The sequence below is a fragment of the Poecilia formosa genome, unplaced genomic scaffold (assembly GCF_000485575.1).
Source record: "Poecilia formosa unplaced genomic scaffold, Poecilia_formosa-5.1.2 Scaffold119, whole genome shotgun sequence".
Lineage (NCBI taxonomy): Eukaryota > Metazoa > Chordata > Actinopteri > Cyprinodontiformes > Poeciliidae > Poecilia > Poecilia formosa.
The window spans coordinates 363,661-384,353 of NW_006800058.1; the positions used below are offsets into that span (position 1 = coordinate 363,661).

The window sequence follows — 20,693 nt, forward strand, 5'->3', positions numbered from 1 at the left end:
CACAAAAATGTAACCAGCTGGTATGAAAAAATTTAATCTGGCCTCCTTCAAAAAAACAGATATGTAAATCACCAGAGCTTGTTGAGATTGTCATGCGATCCCAGATGATTCCCAGAAAAAACAAGCAAATAGTTGTGTTTTTTACAAAAGAGATTGCTGTTAGATGTCCTGTTTGGTGTTATAAATGTCTTAATTTTAGCATCAGAATGGTTCACTCAGAAACAGTCCTGGTTGTGTCTGACTGACGCAGCGATTTGCTTTCATATTTGTTGGAACTTTGTGGCACATACAGAAGAGATAAATTAGGCACTGAAGAGACAATAAAGTTCTGTGTTGGTTTTGTTGCGATAAAAGCCCTTTGACTCTATCTTCCTCATCGATGTGCGTGATCAGCACTTAAAGCGAGTTGCCCAGAGAAGTCACCGCGCCGAGACACATTTCTTCATTCACACACTAACCCCTCCATGCACAGACAAAGCCCTTTGGCAAAGCGCACATTGGCGCTTCTCTCGGCACCTAGCAGCCCCACCTCAGGCCCCCTCCTCTTTCCATACCCCGGTGTCCTCCAATTCCTCCAGAATATCATGATCCATATATTTGATGTGGCCCAGATGGATCATGAAGATGCAGTGCTTCCCATTCTTCAGGTGAAAGCGTTATTATACCATGTTGTTGTTGTTAGCACCGGTGTGTTGGTGTAGCGGTCACACTATTTTTCTTTTCTTTTCTTTTTTTTTTTCCAGGTGAACCATGGCCGTGAGATTGGCCGGGGCAATAGAAAGAGAAATCACAGCGGAGAGGAAGGGAAATCGGATCAGCGAGCACAATAAAGCGGCAGCTCCAAGGAAAATGACCTGGGAAAGCAAGCCACACGGCAAACTCTCTGAATGTGTGTGTGTGCGTGTGCGCGCACATGTGTGTGTGTGGATGCATTACCAAAATATATATTTAAGGGAAGAAGGACTGCGATACATATAACTACAGGCTGTCGTTTTGTTTGCTCACTCTCGTGGTGAAATAGGGGGCATACATCGTCTCTTATTGCTTAAAAACGGGGGGAAATGGTGGCGTTAGGGCGGTGCTGCAATGCAATCTCAGTTGCCCTTGGGTGTGGTGTGGTCCTGGTCACTCTGGGAGTGTGCTGCGGGAGTCACATGGTTCAGATGGATCACATCAATTTGCTACAAAAACAATATACCCCCGCCTATTCCTCCCTCCTTCATATAGTCCTTCTTATTTCTCTTCTAAGCCATCAGTCCATCATCACAGTATAGAAGAAGCCAATCCACACTTCTTTCCTCAGTCTGCTTTTCCTTTCTCAGATTGTTTCCTCACCGACTGTGCAGGCTTTCCTTACCTTCCTTATTAGGTCCTAGCCCACACGGGTATGTCATTTTCTACATCTTGTTTCTTTCCTCAGGATTTTTTTTATCACTTTTTAAACTTTGTCATCCTCGCAGTTGTTGATCTTGAAGTTGATAGGTAAATAATTAAAAAGTATCAGTCACCACTGACATCCACTAACATGACGCAATGTGCATTCAATTTAAATACTGAGCTTGTAGTGTCTGAATCTCTCTAAATGCCACTGCTGTGCGTTCCTACAGTCCGGAGCTGAAGACCACTACTGCCACCCTGTGGTTGTTAGTATAGCGTCAGAGTTGCATATCATGCTGTAAAACTGGTACATGGGAAATACCAGAAAAAAACATGCTGTAAATATAAAGCAATTTGTTTAGCTGTGCAATCTGCTGTTTCAGTTGATAAAAAAATATGCAATTTACAATCTTAGCTTTCTGACAATTAAAATTATACCTCAGTGTAATTGGTATTATGAGCATTTTGTAAAAAAAGAAAAAAGGATGGAGTTTTGAAATATGGTCATAAAAAATATTTTAAAAATATTTCACTCTCAACAAAAGAAGTGAAGTGACTTTGTTTACTTGATGCTTGATTTTTGTATCGGAGGAATAAAAAAAGACATTTTTGCCAATATTCATTGTTGAGGTGAATTTAAAATTTCAAAAAGAATAAAAAAATGAATAAATCACTATGAATAATATTATTTCTCTGTGTTCTTTGTCATACAACATAGCTAATCTTTTCCACTTTTTGGATCAGGAAGTGTCCAAAGTTTTGAACACATTTATCCAGCTGTATCTATTCAATGTATCTGAAAACATTCTGTGTAATAATTAATAATTATTACATAGAACGCACCCAATTTATTACTGCATTATATGATCTTCGAGCAAAAAATGATCTGACTGGATAGACTCTGTATAGAAACATTAAGGTGTTTTTGTTTTGTTCTTTTACACCTGTTATGCATTTTTCAAACATTGGAAAGCTGCATGTTTATGATAGCACATAGTGGACACTCTGTTGTTTATTCTTTTATATTTAAACATATCAATATGGATAAAGCAGGACTTCTGTAGGTTCACAGCTCTCCTCCTGATATTTTGACTGGTTTCTTGAAATTTGTCCATCATGTTACATAAGGAACAAACACGTTTAAAAATACATTTTCAGCTTAGGTGGGTCTCCATTTAACCCAAATGTTGTGCATAAATGTTATCATAATTTTTAAAGGCATGGTATATCTAAGCTTCTAAATTTGAAAACCATAATAAACAAATCTCTAAAAATGATCCATCCATTATCTCTAACCTGATATCCTGCAGGGCCATGGGGGCCGAGGCCTGTAGTCAGCGCTTATTGGGCCACTGGCTCAGTAGACAAAATGGCAAAGGAGGTTAAAAAAAAGATTAAAGTAATCTCTTTTTTTATCAAATAAACAAATAAATGTGTTTATTTGATTAAAATAAACAAATCTTCAAATCTCACTGGTAGAAAAGCCTTTTCTGTCCTACCATCACAAACATAAACAAGGGAACTTTCCTTGGATATTAACTGGATCAGTGTGCTTTAGTTGGATGAGTCAAGAGTTTGATGTGAAACAAAGGCTGGACATGTAGAAGAGCCTCACGTGGCATCAGTTAATGATAGTGGTTCTGCACTGTGAAACATATCTGTGTATTTGTGGTGCTGCGGTGGAACAGAGGTAAAACACAACCTATGTATGGAGGCTTCAGTTCTCGATGCGGACATCACAGGTTTGAGTCCCAACCTGGTGACCTTTGCCACATGTTTTCCCCTATTAGACGCCTTTTTTGCTCACAAGAAACCTAAACTGAAAAAGCACATTTCTCTTTTTAAAACACATCGTGGCTCCTTCCTTCCTTTGTTCCTTCATTCCTTCCTCCTTCCCTTCTTCAATCTGCCCTCAGCCTCTCAGCTGAAATAAAAATAACAGACTGTGGAATAATAGCTTAAACTGAAGTATTACTTTAATACCTCGATAGAAATAACCTGGTTTGAACATTTTGAAAGAAGCAGCCTCTGTTGCCTGGGGCTACACCGTAATGTGTGATTGAAAGTCTATGGGCTGTCACTTCAGATTAGAGAACAGCCTCGCTGTGCCTGTGATGGAGAGGCAACAGGGGTAATAGGAGGTGGAAGGAATTACACTTCATAAAAATCACATGTGAGTGGTGATGGGAAAACAAGGAGTGATTTCTTCCTTTTTTTTTCACTCAGGCTTGTTTTTTATCAACTGGGCCTGTGTTAAATTCTGACTATTTTGTGTTTTGTTTTAAGCATATTAGAGCAAATTTCCATTGCTTCTTATTTGGATTTAAAAGCCTCTTTAGTAGTGGATCAAGGACAGCATTTCATGTAAATTTAGGTTGGAGTGCATTTAAAAATGTTAGCACTTTAAAACATGTTCCACCTTCCTTAAAGACTCAAAGGTCCAGATTATGTGCCAAAAAGACTTCAGTCTAAACACTGTCCATACATACATATGTAAGAAATTATAAGAATTAATAGAAACTTTATTGGAATTCAGCCTTATTTTAAGAATTTAAGTCATAAATTTTACTACTTTCAATGTAAACTGAGGAATTCACACAAGTTTGGAGGTGATATGAGGATTCACATCTAATTTACATATAGTTTAGAGTAGGATCATATACAGGAAATTCTGACAGATAGTAAATATACAGCAATTTTATCTATCTGTTTGTGTGGACTGAATTGACACAGCACACTAGAGTTAAGATCACTTATTTATTTTTGTTTTATTTTCTTTGTTTTTTGTGGGGAGGGGTTTTAGAAGAAGGGGCAAATGTATTTTAGATCTCACAATTTAATATATGTACCAAAAATTAATCAAATAAATTGATGTTTTTGGGTGATACTTTTAGAGTTACTAACTGAGAGAAATGGTTTGGCATCAAGGCTTCCTTAGACCACCGTTTTAGGTAGGTCTTAATCTGGTCTCTGCATGAAACACTCAAGCAGTCATATTTCAAATTCTTGAACTTTTACAAACACATTAATGTTATAAATAAGAAATCTAACTGTATTTAGTGTTGGATGTTTCAGTCCAGGGTTTGTTTCCCTTATAGACGTTAAAATAGAGTTGATTTACCTTATCAAAAATGACAACTAATAATTTCAGTCACCACATTGATGAACAGGAAGCTACCATCTGAATTGTGTTGGGTTTTGTTTAGTTTATACAACACAGAGATAAAAGAAACTCATCTAGTTGGGGGATTTTTTTTTCTTTGGTTTTTGAAAAATATTTTTGAAATTAGATAATTCTGAAGACATGTAGAAACAGAGTTTTGTTGCAGGTCAAATGATGGAGCATTACTTAATGTGATTTCCAGTCAGTCTTCCCTTTGTTACATGCATATTTTAAATTATCTTTCTCAGCTACACATTCCTTTGACTCTGATTATACTTTTGGAATAACTACAGTATTTTTACTTATGTTGTAAATTTTCCCTACTGCCCAGTCTCTTATTTCTCATTTATTGTTTTAATGTTGTTACCTTTGTGTGAATCTACATGATTCCATTTTGTCTGTTACTTTGATGCTGGTAAACCTGAATTTCCCTACTGAGGGACAATAAAGTATATTTCTATTCCCTTCCATAAGTCATGCCCCATTAACTTCATAAAGCCACTAGATGGCAGTGTTTAGTTTTGGCGAAACGTTGAAAGGAGCTTATTTTGTCTGGCACGCCTGGCCTAAACTATCCCCTTATCCAGGAGTTTCAACCTCCTGGCTCCTCTTTGCTGCCCATTTATGGAGACAGAAGCTTCTTTCTGCTCCTGACAATGGTTTTCCCCTCTACACAATCCTGAGCCTGAGAGCAAAACAAACAGTGTTGAACAAATGTTCACTTCTACTTTATCGATCTGTTTTTTTTTTGCCTGCTTTTTATTCCTCATGTCATGCTCCTTTGCAAATTTGCATGAAGAAAAACAACAATGATAATAATATTAAAAATACTGGAATTTTCTGAGGGATCAGTAAACATATTGTTTTTATTTAATGGTCTGCGCTTTCCTGTCCAATAGAAAAGAAATTCGAAAACAACTTCTTCCACCAATCTTGGAGCAATACAAATACAGCTCAAGAAATTAGAATGCCATAAAAAAAAAGTTCTGAATTTTTGTCATGTGAGTCACGCATAAAGCATATAAAACGATTATGGCTTATAATAAAAACCCAAAATTAAATCTATCAGAAAATGTAAATATTACATAAGATCAAAAGTACATAATTTCTAAAGCACTGAATAATTGGAGCTTTAATTAACACATTTATCTAATATATTTTCTGTCTCAACTTCATGGAGTGATACAACTATTGTCAAGCGTTGTGACATCAGTAAACGCTAACTTATGTAAATAATTTGGTCTTAAAAAGCTGAAACTTATAACTCATAACACACTGTTATTTACTTAAAAACGTTTAGCTAATTATGACTTAAGGATAATAAAAACCTAAAATTCAGTTTCTCAGAATATCTGAATATTGTAATATCAATGATTTTTTTTTCTATAAGAAACATGATCAAATGTAAAATTAGTAGTCTTGATACTCATGAACGAAGCTGAAGTTGGTTTCATATTCCAGCTTCTTTTGGATGAACTTTATATCAGTGTTCAGTGTAGCGTAAAGTGGAGGGGAACAGTCTGTGGTTCTGCCAAGGGGAGCCCAAACTCGGTCCTCGAGGGCCGGCATCCTACCCTGATGGTAGTAATAATCTTTTCAGGATGTCAATGTTACTCTTAGGACTTCTAACGAGCCATCATTTGATCCAGGCGTGTTAAACCAGGGAGAGAACTAAAACATGCAGGATCCGGCCCTTGAGGACCCACTTTGGGCACCACTGTGCTAAGATGTGAATGAAGTCCAGTTAACGGCGGACGGTCTTGTTGGCTCTGATGTCCCTCACCCTCCTTCCCCACAGGCTACAGCTGCGCTGACTTTGGCCTTATCAAAACAAAAAACAAAACAAAATAAAACGGTGAACCAAGACCAGTAAGCTTATATGAGCCTTTTCACACGAATGCTATGTTATATTTATAGCTCGTTTACACTTCCTACTGCGTGGCAGATATTGTTCATTGTTGATAAAGTGTGAAAAGAAGGCGGTCTCTATTGAACTCTATTGTTTCCGACAGCGTCGCAGTGTACGAGCGGCACCTGAAGACAGCGTTGGTCACCTGACCCAAACTCCAAGTCACGTGACTGATATTCCATCCTCGCCATTTTGCAATGTGGTGGAGAGAGAGAGGCCACTTTTTATAGCTAACGAATAAAATCTCCCGAGTTTTATGCGTTGAGGACAAAGAGCGTTGCGAGTCATTTTGTCGGTGAGTGTGTTTTCGTTCACGCGCCTCCACGTGCTCTCCGTCACTCATTAGCCGTAAAGAGAATACAGATGCCCTTGTTGTATATTCATGTGTGGAACTATTAGCACTGTGTGTGTATGTTTAAATAGCAGACAGTAAGCTGTGAAGCTAACACTGTCTGAACTTTTGTTGATTATTTATTGAAAGAACACACGAGAAAACTGACTTGTCCGAGTCGATTTAGCTTATTAGCTAATATGGGTCTGCTTGAGTTTGGAGGCTGTGTTCAACTTCATTTCACAGGCTAGAGGAGAAAATATTTTTAGACCCTGACATAACAGGTGCCCCTCTCAGACGGGTCAAAGGACATGGTGATGGAGGCTGAGCTCAGCTCTATCAGGATCATAAATAATCGCTACTAAACTGAAGCGCTAACTTCAAAGCTTTTATGTGGAGTTGCTGCTTCCACTGTGGCTTCACTAAACTCTCACTCACTATCTTTTTATGATATACTTCCCAAAGCTGTGTCCCACGTTGTGAGCTGCTGGTTTAGTAGCAGAAGTGGGAGAAAGAGGAAGCGAGAGCTGCGGTTAGGAAGCGGGGAAAGTGTTGGATTTGGAGAGATGAAAGGAATTTGAACCGCTTCAGTAGTGATCATTTCCTCAGAGTTCAGTTTGTAAACAGAAGCACATGGTTCAGTGCGGAGGACTTATCGTGAATTGGTTAAGCTGAGTCTTGCTTATCGAAGGAATCGTTTGCAAACTCACACTTTCACTAGACAGATCAAGATTTATCTGTACAGCACGTTATATTTATAGAGAAACATCTAGAGATGCAGTTTGTTTCTCTGTTAAAGCAAGATAATGTTAGATCTTAAGCACGTGTTGGGCTGTGTAGATGCCTTTCAATTAATAGGTCAATTTGTTTAATTCAGGATGTTTTCAAGTGTTTATTTCGGTTAATTTAAAGATAACAGCTAAGAAATTAGAACATCACTGACACGAATGAAAAAAAGAAACAGAGATGACTTTCATAGCCATGTAATAGGCAACTTATTGACATACCCAATTTCAGTTCAACCTTCAGAGCCATTGTGGATAGTCATTGTTGTCACAGTCCCAAGTTGTTAGGAATCACAGCTGCCCAAAAGGGGGGAAAAAGTAAGAGCAAAAATCCTTCCAGTTGCATGGCATCTAAAATAAGAAGGAATAATTAACCAAACATGCAGCGCCTTGACCAAAAATATTATGAACTAAGTTAATAAAAAGACCAAATCTGAACTAAAGTGACAGAGCTGCCACCATGAGTAGCAAAGTTCTACAGTAATCGGTTAGAATAATGTTAAAGTTTATTTATTTAACTTATTGAACTAAATAGTGAATATTTCTGCACTTAATTGTTTCATATTAACTGTAATACAAATATATTGTGGCCTACATACTCATAGGAAGAGTGGCTTCACCCTCCATAAGGAGGAGAAATCACAAAAAGCCAAAAGTTCAGAGTGCTGTACTGAGGTATATTAAGGGAAAGTTTGTTGGAAGGAAAAAAAAATACTATAGAAACAGGTGTGCAAGCAGTAAGGACAAGAAGCTTGTTAAGGAACAAATTTACTGGTGTCCTGTAATATCAGTAATTAAAATGAACATAAACACTAGAAATGTATCACTCTGACTGTAAGCAATGATATAGGTTTCATTTATAAATTTATTCAACTTCATTCCTGAAGTAAAAATTTGAACTATGTTCTAGTTTTTAGGTGTAGCTGCTGATTATTACTAATTAATTAATTTTCTCTTTTTTATTCATTTGCTATTCGCTCTTCATAGAAAATCCACTTCTTTAATTTATCTGTAAATGTATTAATAATGTAGAAAATCCTTATAGTTTGGTCTAAGAAGCTTAAAGTTAAGTTCTGTAACTTACTAAGATGGGCATGAGATTCCTAGTTTTTATTTGTTTACCATACCACACAGTTCATATAAAAAAAATAACACAAGTGTGTGAGTTGATCTTTAAAAAAAACCCCAGACAATTACATCTGCAAAAACAAATGATTATTACAATTTATAATTTTTCTTTGTATAATGATAAATATGGCATATACTAACCCTAGTGATTATTGTGGCAGAGTACAAACAAAACATACATGGGGCATGTCAACATGAATGAATTTAAGAACTAATTCTACATCATTGTGTGAATACCATATGCAGTAACCACAGAGACTATGTACTGCTATGTTTCTAGGTGATGGATGAGAATTGCAGCGCTGTTGTCCTCATCTCAAAGTCCTCCTCTACATCTGATGCTTCTTCCTCTGCTCCAGTACCTGGATCTCCCTTTGAACCCCAGCCTCACAGGGTCATAGGTCAGGGTGTCCCAGGGAGTGTCCAGCCAAAACAGGTGGATGAGTCCCTCATCCAGGTCATCGAGAAACTCAGCAAGATAGTGGAGCAGTGTCCGCAGAGACGCTGCCCTCTGGGGGGGCAGAAAAGAGGGAAACATCTGGACTCCTCTGAGGTGAGGTCGAATCCAGGAAGCTCTCCTAACAAGAGGATGAAGAATAGCTGCGACGAGGAGGCGAGAGCAGATGGTAGCGAAACGGATGGCATTTCTTCTTCTCTTGCTCTGGGTGACAATAACAACAACAGTATCACTACTGCGCCGAGCGAAGTTGCTGGCGGTTCAAGCCACATCGACCTCAAACGGACAGTAACGTGCTACCAGTGCAGCCTTTGTCCCTACCTCTCCCAGACGCTGGCCCAGCTCAGAGAGCACCTGAAGCAGCACAATGAGCAGCACAGCGACCTCATCCTCATGTGCTCCGAGTGTCACTTCACATCCAGAGACCAGGAGCAGCTGGAGGCGCACGTCAAACTACACTTTGACGACAGGGGCAGCACGACAAGAACCTCCACGGAAGAGGAAGGAGTTATGAAACAGTGTGGGGAGGGGGAGCGGGACAGTGAGGCGAGAAAAGGTTCTCTAGATGAGTCAAGTGACCCACCAAAGAAGAAAAAGTGGTATAGCTACGAGGAGTACGGTTTGTACCGCTGCTTGATCTGCAGCTACGTGTGCAGCCAGCAGCGAATGCTCAAGACCCACGCCTGGAAGCACGCCGGCCTCGTCGACTGCTCCTACCCCATCTTCGAGGAAGAGGAAGGCGGTCCAGCAAGACAAGAGACTCAAGCAGCTACCAACAGCATCATACCCCGAGAGGATCTAGTGATCCTGTCTCCAGGCCTTCACGATCAAAATTTACAGAAGCTCCCAGCGGCCATCAAGTTACAACTCTGCGTGCCTGTCGCTACCGAGAACCAGCAGGATCAATATCATCCATCGGTCTCGCATTCCAACGAAGGTTCTGCAACGCCTGCAGATAAAAATGAGGAGGAGGGTTACGCCAACAAAGACGTGAGCTCTGAGGAGCCTGTGGTGGAGGTGCAAGTGACTACGGAGGGAGATGGCGACATGGAGGTGGACGGGACCCAAGATAGCAGCTCCATTCCTGACAGCCTGCTGTCGTCAGCCCAGAAGATCATTAACAGCAGTCCGAACAGCGCCGGACACATAAACGTGATCGTAGAGCGCCTTCCGTCAGCCGAAGACACCGTCATGGTGACAAAGCCTCTTCTCCTCAACCAAGATGTGGATAGGGACAAGGGTTTGCTGGCTGTGAAAGAGGAGGAGGAGCAGGAGGAGAACCCTGTAAGAAGTGTTGGCTGTGTGGATAACTCCACCAACAGTCCTCCGGTAGATGCTGACTGTAAGTCTCCCCTCCCTAAAGGTGACACGTCCCTAAGGGATGAAAACATCCCCCCAACTAGCCGCAAGCGAACGCATTCTGAGTCGCTCCGCCTCCACTCTCTGGCTGCAGAGGCTCTTGTTGCTATGCCGATGAGGATGCCAGAGCTACCCACCTCCAGCCCTAAGGTGACCCTGAAGAGCGCTTTACCCCAGATTCAGAATCAAAGGATTTCGGACGGAACTCAGAGCAGACAGAGGGCGTCAGACGTAGAGAAGACGGCAGCCCTGTTGGACCTGGAGCTTTGCCAGGCCAAACAGGAGGAATTAGGACCCCTGGGCCTTGTGGAGGGTGATGAGGAAGGTCCCACCACTAAAGCCGGAATCAGCCTTTCTCTCCTTACCGTCATCGAAAGACTTAGAGAGCGCTCAGACCAGAATATCTCCGATGAAGACATCTTGAAAGAGCTTCAGGATAACGCGCAGTTCCAGAATGGGGCTGTAGCTGCAGCGATCACCGGCAACGGAGCTGAGAGTTACGTGTGTAACATTCCAGGCATTGATGGGCTGGTCGGCCCAGCTGACGGAGGGTTGGTGGATTACAACCCGAGCAGCGAGCGGCCGTACCGGTGCCGGCTGTGTCACTACAGCAGTGGCAACAAGGGCTACATTAAACAGCACCTGCGTGTTCACAGACAGAGGGCGCCATACCAGTGTCCCATCTGTGAGCACAAAGCCTCAGACAGTAAGGACCTGGAAAACCACATGATCTACCACTGCAAGAGCAGGATGCACCAGTGCAAATTCTGTCCGGATGCCTTCCACTACAAGGTGAGAAGAACTTCCTGCTTCTGTTTCTGCCACGCTCTGTTCACTGACCCGACCCAGAAACCAGATATAGACGTGTTCAGCTGGTTTGCTGGCAAAAAAATAGCTTTTTTTGATAATTAAAGTCAGTTACAGCAGATTTTCATAGTTCCAGTGTGCCTGCTTTATGTCTTTATTTGCAGGCGCTAAATGCACAGTTATTAAAAGGTGACCTACACTGTGACGTTTCATATTATAACAGATTCTGTTATTTTTTATTTGGGTTGTCTAACAGTGAAACAGTTACAGTGGATATATAAAGTCTTCACATCCCTGTTGACATGACAAATTTTAATGTGAAAAAAAGAGACGAGATAAATAATTTCAAATCTTTTTTCCACCTGAATGTGACAGCGTAAAAAAAACAAGACAGAATTGACTTATAGTTAGAGCTAAGCATACTTCCCTAGTAAAAGAGCAAGAAAAACATCCCCAACGCATGATGGTACCACCACCTTTATTCACTGTTTCTAGTTGTCTTTTTTTTCTTTTTGAAAAAAAAAGGTGTTTTTGCTACATTTAGGCTGACTCAGACGTTTTTCTTTGTAAGAACAGGCTTCCTCCAACCACATAACTCAGACATCTAAAGATTTTTGGTGATTTCTGATACATGTTCTACACAGACTGACATTCCTGATGCTCCTTCTGTGTTGCTGTAGGCGACTTTGTAATCTTTTGGTTTTCTTATCTTTTTGTCAGTTTTGGAAGGATGTGTGAGTTCTCGCTATTGTTGCTGTTGCACCATATTTTCTCCTGATAAGGACTGTCTTTACTTTGTTCCATGTTATGCCTGAAGTCTTGGTTGTTAATTTGTACTCTTCTCCAAATTTATACCCAGTAATGGATTCCTCTGATGACCTGGAAGATATTTGCAGACCCTTACAGTCACACTTGTGCACACTTGTGTAAACTTGTGCAATCACATTACAATTTCTTAGAGTTTCTTTTCCCTCTTAAAGGCTTCAGGTTTATTTTCCAGTTGAGTCATTAGACATCACATGAAAGGTGGAAATTATTCAGAAATCCCTGCTGTTGTAGCAGAGGTGTGTATACTTTTTATATTCACTCTATCTCAGAGTTGCCTGTATTATTGTACTGCAAACATGTCACGTTTAGTGCTGCATTCCTTAAAAGCACAGTAAAACATTCCCGGTTCCAGAGGCACTGATCGAAATGTTGTGGCTGATTTCGTAACTCTTATTGGTGAAGCTTTGAGCAGCAAATACCAGTTTTAGCAGACTTCAGTTTCTCTTCAAGAATTAGATTGTTTTATGGTCATTTATACTGAGACTAGATGCAACATCACACTATATGTGTGAGAGCAGACGCTTGTCAACAGGGCTTTAAAATGATACACCATGAAAACGAGTGCATTTTCATGGTGGAAAGTACATAATCAAATTGGAAGTGATACTTCCAATTTGCAAACCAATGTGTAAAAGCCTTTCAAGATTTTGCATTAACAATAATTAACACATCACACTGCTTTACTTATTCAATACAGTATTGCAAACTTAGGTTATTGTTCACCATCTAAATCGGCCTGTGATTATTTTTGACTTTACTATTTTGGCTCATGAGACAAAAGTAAAGTACAATAAAACAGCATCTACATCAGTATCGGCCAATTTTTATTAACATGTCTAAACTGATCCGACAAGTAAAACTGGACCAATATTAATGACTAGTGATTACTTCCATCTTTTTGTCGTTTGTGTTTCAGAAGGGAAGAGGGTGGTGGCTTTTACTCGGTGTTGAAAGAGTAAAATAAAATATATATAAAATAGCAAATATGTAAAATATTGGTTATCAGCAGTAGCAATATCAGATATCGATAACAGAAATGTTGGATGTTGGTTTCATGTGTGTGAAAGAGCCTCAGAGTTGCTCATAGAGATTTTCTAACAATACAGAGAGGGTATAAACCTAACCACACACTGGCTTCCTTACGCTCATTTCCTTGACTAAATAAATAAATGGCCTTATTATCATGTGGAACATAGTGTAATTGTTTAAGTTCTTTGGATTGTTTTAAATAAAGTCTGGGTAGCTGTTCAGATATTAGGATTTGGATGAATTGGCCTTTTTTTCCACAGTTAGCAGAAAAGCTAATTAGATTCATTCCACAGATTTGGGAACTCAGGCAATAGAATTTGTAATTGTAACTGATGCCCTACTGTGACTTCTGCACTGCAGATGGTAGATGGGATTCAGACCTATTAAACCCACTAGTGCACCAGTAGATAACTTAACTGTTGTCATGCCTTTTATTCCAAGTTCCCTAGTTTCTGTGTGTGTGTGTGTGTGTGTTTTCCTAACTAGAGTCAGTTAAGAAGTCATGAAAGAGAGCACCACAGCTGCAGCAGCGACACAACATCACCCACAACGGGGACCGACACCATCATCCCAGTGGAAGAATCTGAACGGGGAACAGACGAAGGTAAGAAAGTGAAAAGCTCAGATTTCTAACTCTGTCGCTGAATCTTTGAACATATACACCTTCTCAGGAGGCTAACAGTATTGTCTGCTTTGTCTTTTCCTTCCAGAAGGTGGGGTGCCAAAGATGTACAAATGTGATGTGTGCAACTATACCAGCTCTACTTATGTAGGGGTGAGAAACCACAGGCGGATCCATAACTCTGACAAACCGTATCGGTAAGTTGTTCATGAAAAATAATAGCAGAATAGTAGAAAGTAAACAAGAAATCTATCCAGGCTGCTGTGAGGCTAACCTCTTAATGTCTAAACCAGAGGTTCCCAAACTGTGGGGCGCGCCCCCTAAGGGGGGCGCTGTGTCATTGCAGGGGGGGCGCGGGAAGCCGTCTGGATGAAAAAAACAAAAACAAAACATGAACACTGTATGCGCTGGGTTTTTACCTTAGAATGGCCAACTCTCTGTTATTCCTATGTCAATTTGAAACAGTAGAGGCTTCCACACTTCCTATATTTGTGTCCTCTGTCACTTTTATCAGCAGTTAAAACTGTTTAATCCGTTGTTAACATGTTGTAACCTGTTTTTCCGAGCCGCCTTTAAACGCAACATGAGCGCTACGACGCTCACGCTGGGTTTACACCTGTGAAGGAGACCTGCTGCTGCTGGGCGGAGCTACGTAGGTTTGTGTTAGAATCACGGCAGCAAACCAGCAAAACGCAAAGAACTTTTCACAGTTTTTCCCTCCAAACTAACCGACTGAGTTGAGTAAAGCTGTTGGATGCAGGTAATGTTAGCTAAAAGATGACTAGCTAATATCAATACAGAACCTTAAGCTTAACAAGTACCTTGTAGGCTACTGATGTTGGTGTCTATTTTCAGCTACGTACATTCATTTTGCCCCCAAAAAAGTTGACATTATTATTTACATGTTCTATAATGCCCTTAGATTTTATGGCTTTTTTAGATTACAAACAAAAAGTACAGTGGCCCAGGAGCAGATTTCTGTTAAAAAATAAAAATAAATAAAAAATAAAAAAACACAAACATTTCTAGAATTGCACATATTTACAAGAAAAAAAAATGTATATGAAAAAGTGGCAAGTATGCAAGGAAAACAAAAACTATCTTCCACGATAAAAGGTACACATTTATGATGTTTAAAGTAGGACATTATCTGACATTGTAAAGTCAGAAACTTGTAAGAACTTTGAAAGAAAAATAGAAATTTTCCAAAGCAGAAGATCCAAGCTCTTTTTGTGTATCGGAACAACTTGTCACAGGTAAAGTCTCGACATAAATGCCTTCTACAGGATCTAGACTACATGTCTGGCCCAGAGATGGGCCAGACATGTAGTCCATTGTCCATTGTGTCTTACTGTTGACATTTCTGTGTCTTTTTCTGTCAAAGTCCAGTTTAAATGTCTATTAGTTGCAATGCTCCAAAGAACCTTTAGATGGCAGTAACAGTTTGCTAATGAGGATAAATGTGTCCCCACTCAGAGCTCTCACTGTGTGTATCACACACTGTCTGTTTGGGATTGGATGTGTTGTTGACCCAAAGCACATATATGTGCTCATGTCAGTCTAAAAATGAAAAATCTACTCTGAAAGCTTGTGTGTGCTGTTTCTGTGAGCCTGTGGTTCACAAGACCTCGAGCTGTTCCAGATTCAAACATTTCAACGAGGACAAGGAGAGGGCAGCCATCTTGCTGCCACCTTTCTGGGGTCACATGTGCAGCTTTCTGATTCAAATCAAGTCTTCTGTGTTGGACACATGAAGGCGCTGTAAGGACTGTTTCTCATGCAGAAAATCCTCTCTCCCACTGAATTGAGGGGTAAATGGCCAGAGCAAGAAGCTTTTCAGCCAAATGCAGGAAATCATGACAAAATAAAACGATTTCCTGCCTATAGCTGGGTTTTCCTACTATCAGTCTGTGTTTTGTAGAAATTCGCCATACTTCCTTCTTAAAAGGTGTGGTCCAAAGTTCCTCTAGGTATATTGTATGTATATTTTCTCTCTAGGCCGTGTAATCAGGCAGTTTTGTGGTGTCTTATCCACTTGCTTGCCAGTAGAGTTTTAGGTGACATATTGAGAGGGAATGCAAGCACAATGTAGGACTGCAGCTCGCCAGCGATCGACCTCACGTTTCTCTGGAACAACTACTTTAATTAAGGAGTTACAATTAATTGGGCTTGAAGAGCCAATAGAGTGATCTGATTATATTTGTGCAGTAATACTGAACAATTTTCCCAACTGGATCAGTGTGTAATGGACAGACTGTGGAGATGTCCTCTATTATCTTGTTTTTATGCTGTTAAAATTAATCACCACAATTGACCTAAATGCAGGCATTTCCTGTAGCATTGTGAAAGTGAACCTCATCAGCTGAAAATGTAACAAATGATGCAACCTTAGTCCCCAAATGAACTGTGTTTACCGGAATTATTTGTTGAAAACAAAACTGTAAATAGGCCGTTGAGTTTTTGTTCCAATCAAAGGCAGATGCTAACGTCACCATAGTTAGCAGCTAACGGGTCATGAGCTCATTCTCAGTGCCTGTTAATCAATCCCATGTTGAATCCAGAAAGGCTGCAGCACATTTTCATAGTGCTGGAGGACTCCTCCATGATTTTGTAACAGAGCGTTTATCAGCCTCTTCAACTGCAAATCTTTCTCAGTCAGCTCCATCAGAACATTTTTTCTTTGTGTCTATCGTTGTTGATGTTCTTTATGTAAGAGTGTTGGAGGATCTTAGGTAAACAAAGAGGGTGGTGTTTATTTATTCATGTCTCTGTAGAGACCAAAAGGGTTCAGCTGTGTATAATGAAGTCCAGTAGTCATTTTAAAGTGGGACAAAACTTTTTCTGTTACCATCTTTCTGTACTCCACACTTCTATGAAGAGTACATTCACCACATACATTTTTAATCAAACTGCACTGCCCTCCCTCTTCTAATCTTGAAAGCTGCTTGAATTTCATTTTATGCATTGTTCTAATAACACAAACTGTTTCCCTAGATCCTATATTTTCCCTAAACCCTCCGTTTAAAAAAACCCAAATACATCAGTTGGGATTTCTCCATTATCCTTATGACTGTAGAGATGCAGAGCAGCTAAAGAAGCCAAATTGCAACTAAGGAACAACTTGAAGAAGTAATAGAAAAGAAAAGGGAGATAAATTATGATGCATGTGTTTTCTAATTAGGTTAGTAAGAGTTTGCTTGTGTTGACTCAGAAAGTTCTTGCTTAGTTTTAATGGCGTCCACATGGCCACGAGTGCGGCTCCCATCTCCAGACCTTGAGCAGAAGCGTATTTGCCCCTGAGCAACAGCCAAAGCCAGCCTCATCTTCCAAGCAGAACGTCCAGAGTGCAGTGCAGCAGAACGTGCCACGATTTATTCCTAAAGTAGCAATTTCCTCTCTGTTTTTTTTGCTGTAAGTCCTTCTTATCTCCCTTAAGGCTACAAGTGTGAAGAAGCAGCACAATGACCTCGCTACGCAACTCGTTAAACTGACAGCTCATCTTCCTGTTTCTCCTTTTTTTTCTTTAATTTCTTCCATCTTCTAGCTGCTGTAGCTGTGATTTTGCCACCACCAACATGAACAGCCTGAAGAGCCACATGAGGAGGCATCCTCAGGAGCACCAGGCTGTGCAGCTGCTGGAGCAGTACAGGTGAGAAGCAGAGGTGGAAACTACATCTGGCTTCAAAATGAGCTGAACTTTATGAGCCTGTGTGTCAGAACAGGAGGGAGGGTTCTCTACACCACCATGAGGGATTTGTGCCATCAACCCATTGGTTTCTTGTAACTTGTAATGAGTGTTTACAAGCTCTTAATGTGCACCCTCCAATAGGGTCTGACAATAAATCAACAACAATATATGTTGATATAATAGATAATATGTCTGACAGAATATTCAATGTTCTGTCACCATCCTAAAATAATGACCCAAGTCACTTTTTTCCAAAAGGTTTTTTTTTTGTTTGTTTGTTTTATCTAAATAGTCTTTTGGCAATGATAATTTTGTTCATATAGCACATTTTCAGCAACAAGGCAATTCAAAGTGTTTTACTTCAATTAGAAGAAAATTCAACAAAACAGCAAACCAAAGAAAAGGCAAAAGAAAAAAAGAAATTATAAAACTACAAAAACGGTCAAAATCACTTTTGGCAAAATATGACGTAAGCCGTTATATTAGGAAAGTGAAGACTGAATGTTCACCGACCTCCCATCCAGTACCGCACAGCATTCTGGGGAATGTGGGCAGAGGAAGGACTTTAGCGACTTCACCTCTCATGACGTACTAAGCAAGGTGGGCGACATCGACTAAATCACTCCCTCTTTGGTTACCTAGCAACAACCTGTTCTTGCGCAGCAGCAGTTTCAGGTTTCGTCACTGTGTTTCCTTATTCTTAAGGAAGTTTTTATTCTCCTTGTAGCGACAACTTTGGATAAAACAGGAATGGTGGTCACGACACAAGTTTGTCAGTATTTCAGATCTTTAAAACAAAAACAAATCATCAATTATCAATATCGACTGATATGAAGCACTGATATCATAATACGTTTTTAAATTATATCATTCTGCTCTATCCTCATATAATAATAATAAAGTTTTGCTGTTTTGTCTCTTTTGCCTGAAGTTGTTTAGAGAGCCTTTGTAATGACAGCAGGACTCCAGAGACAGGTTCAAAAATGAAGCAGCAGATCAATAAAGCTTTGGATGAGATTAAAGATCAGAGGTCAGTTGATTTATACATAATCTTAGATAAGGTAAGACATTTTAGAAGCTAGTAGGACAAACATAAATTGCAGCAAAAGACTTGAAAATTTGCAGCCAAGCCCTAAAATTGCTCTGATCTTTAAAGATAACAAAAACAAAACTGTTTCCCAAAACCGAGCCATCGACGCGCGATCACGATTCCATAAAACATTGAAAATACAATTAGTGCAACTTTGCCTTCCACCTCCTAATATTTAAAATCACTGCTCCTTAATTTGTTAAATCATTGTTGTTATTGGTTAAAATGTAAATGCACTGTTTGTGCTGCGTTTTAATGGCCAGGTGGGGGCTGTGCCTTCATTATTTCTTTGTCAGATAAGCAAGAAAAGTAGTTAAATGGGAAACTGCTGCTGCCAAGCCGACAACAAGCACTCAGAGCTCTTAAGTCAAGTAAAACAGGCCACAAATAAAGCAAATCAGGTTAGAGAGTGAACAAGAATATTAGGGAAGGACAGTTCATTTAGAAGAAGCTCAATATTCTGTCTTCAGTTTCAGTTCCACTGAAGACATTATTGGTTGACCGATTGACAATGAAGAAAAACTCCAAAAGCTTCAAATTAATTTTTGAATTGAGTCCAGACTTCACTTTTAAAAAACTAAACATTTTTTATGCTTAATCAAGTTTAGTAGAGTGTCTGCTTTCCATTAAATTCATATATCTCGAATGAATGCCTTAAAATGTCTTCAATTCAATTTTTTTTTATGTAAAATGAGAAATTTGTGTTTCTGCGATGCTTAATTATAATTAAGTAGGATTCCCCAACCAGCCCCTGTATTTATATAGTTTTCTGTTTTAAATTGCATTCAAGGTGGCATAAAAAAATCTTAAAATGTCTCTAGGAGGCTAAGCTAGGTGGGCTGCATCAACTGATTAACTCACTCACTCTCTGGTTACCCAGCAACAACCTGTTGAGTAACTTGTGCAGCAGCAGTTTCAGGTTTCACCACTGTGCCTTCTCTCTTCACAGTAGAAGATGGTTGTTTACAGCACAGGAAATTTCCAGTAATCTTCTTGGCATTGAACTAGAGCATTACATGCGTCATAGATAAATGTTAGCAATGAGGTAAAACTCAAAACCTCAATACAGAACATGAGTTCAGGAAACAATCATTGCTCAACCGCTGAGAGCCCAGACCCTCTAGGTGAATCAAAGCGTAGAACAAGGGGCTGGTTTTTACCAGGCTAGGTTAGTGGATGCTGTTGTCCACTTTGCTCAGAGCCTGACTTGTAAAGTTGTGGCAGTGATTTTCTTATGGTAAATGTCTGTTTTATCCACACTAACATCTACGTCACAGAATCTCACAAGGAAATAAATTCAGAAAATTCCAGAGTTTACGTCTCCAGGTTGTCTCATTAGTGACGATTAGTGACGGTAAACAGGAATCAACTTAAGGCAGCATGTGAACATGTTCTACTAATAGGAAGAGCTGTGGTGCCAACTGGAATCAGATGAATGTGTGTTTGGTTCTGCTGCTATAGCAGCACCAGCTGTGGCTGCGGCCCAGGTTGTTAGGTTCTCCATCTGGACGTTGTTAACGCAACGTCTCTCCAACAGCTCCGGGGAATTCCTCTAAACTTACTCTGTGTAATTACTCAGTGGATGAACAGCTTTCTGTGGTCAAACATCAGTTCACTGTGACATCATGTTCCCTTGTTTGACACGTTTGTGTAATACTGGGATGATTGATGATATATTAAGCTTCAGTTTGCACCAAATTTCACATTATAATCAGATGATCCCTCAGTGACGCCTGTTGGCGTCATCAACCAACCTGGAAAGAATCACAGAATTGAGATGGAGAAGTGACAAACTTTTCCTGGCTGATGATGATTCCTTGTTTTTCTAATGTTGGTTTTGGGTAATTCAAGTTTGCATCTTAATGATTTTACACCTTAGCCTGTATTAATACAATAAAAATAACTAACCATTAAAGAAATATATGGTGCAGGTTTCCTATTAGAGGTAGCAACTTTAAATTTAAGAAAAAAAATGAATTAAAGCTGCAAGCAGCCTCGAACAGCCCTCTCAGCCTCGAACGGCCCTCGCAGTTCAGTACCGCTCCGGCCTATTGGCCACCGCGGCGTTGTCAAACGGTGTTTTGACTAAATTCCGAGAGGTTAGAGTCCTTGTCAAACGG

General features: G+C 39.8%; 1 protein-coding gene across 3 annotated transcripts in view; it reads left to right on the forward strand.

The window, feature by feature from the left end:
* Window positions 1-6,556: 6,556 nt before the first annotated feature.
* LOC103143969 (zinc finger protein 507) overlaps window positions 6,557-20,693 on the forward strand; it is a 20,619-nt gene continuing 6,482 nt past the window's right edge. For 2 of the 3 annotated variants that reach the window (XM_007560703.2, XM_016675687.1), the window contains exons 1-5: window positions 6,614-6,744; window positions 8,974-11,301; window positions 13,660-13,777; window positions 13,884-13,992; window positions 17,340-17,444. In XM_007560703.2, the coding sequence (XP_007560765.1) occupies window positions 8,977-11,301; window positions 13,660-13,777; window positions 13,884-13,992; window positions 17,340-17,444 (2,657 nt within the window). In that variant the 5' untranslated portion in view covers window positions 6,614-6,744; window positions 8,974-8,976. Of the gene's footprint in view, window positions 6,562-6,613; window positions 6,745-8,973; window positions 11,302-13,659; window positions 13,778-13,883; window positions 13,993-17,339; window positions 17,445-20,693 lie in introns of those variants that run through there. The other variant, XM_007560701.2, reaches the window with a different exon arrangement.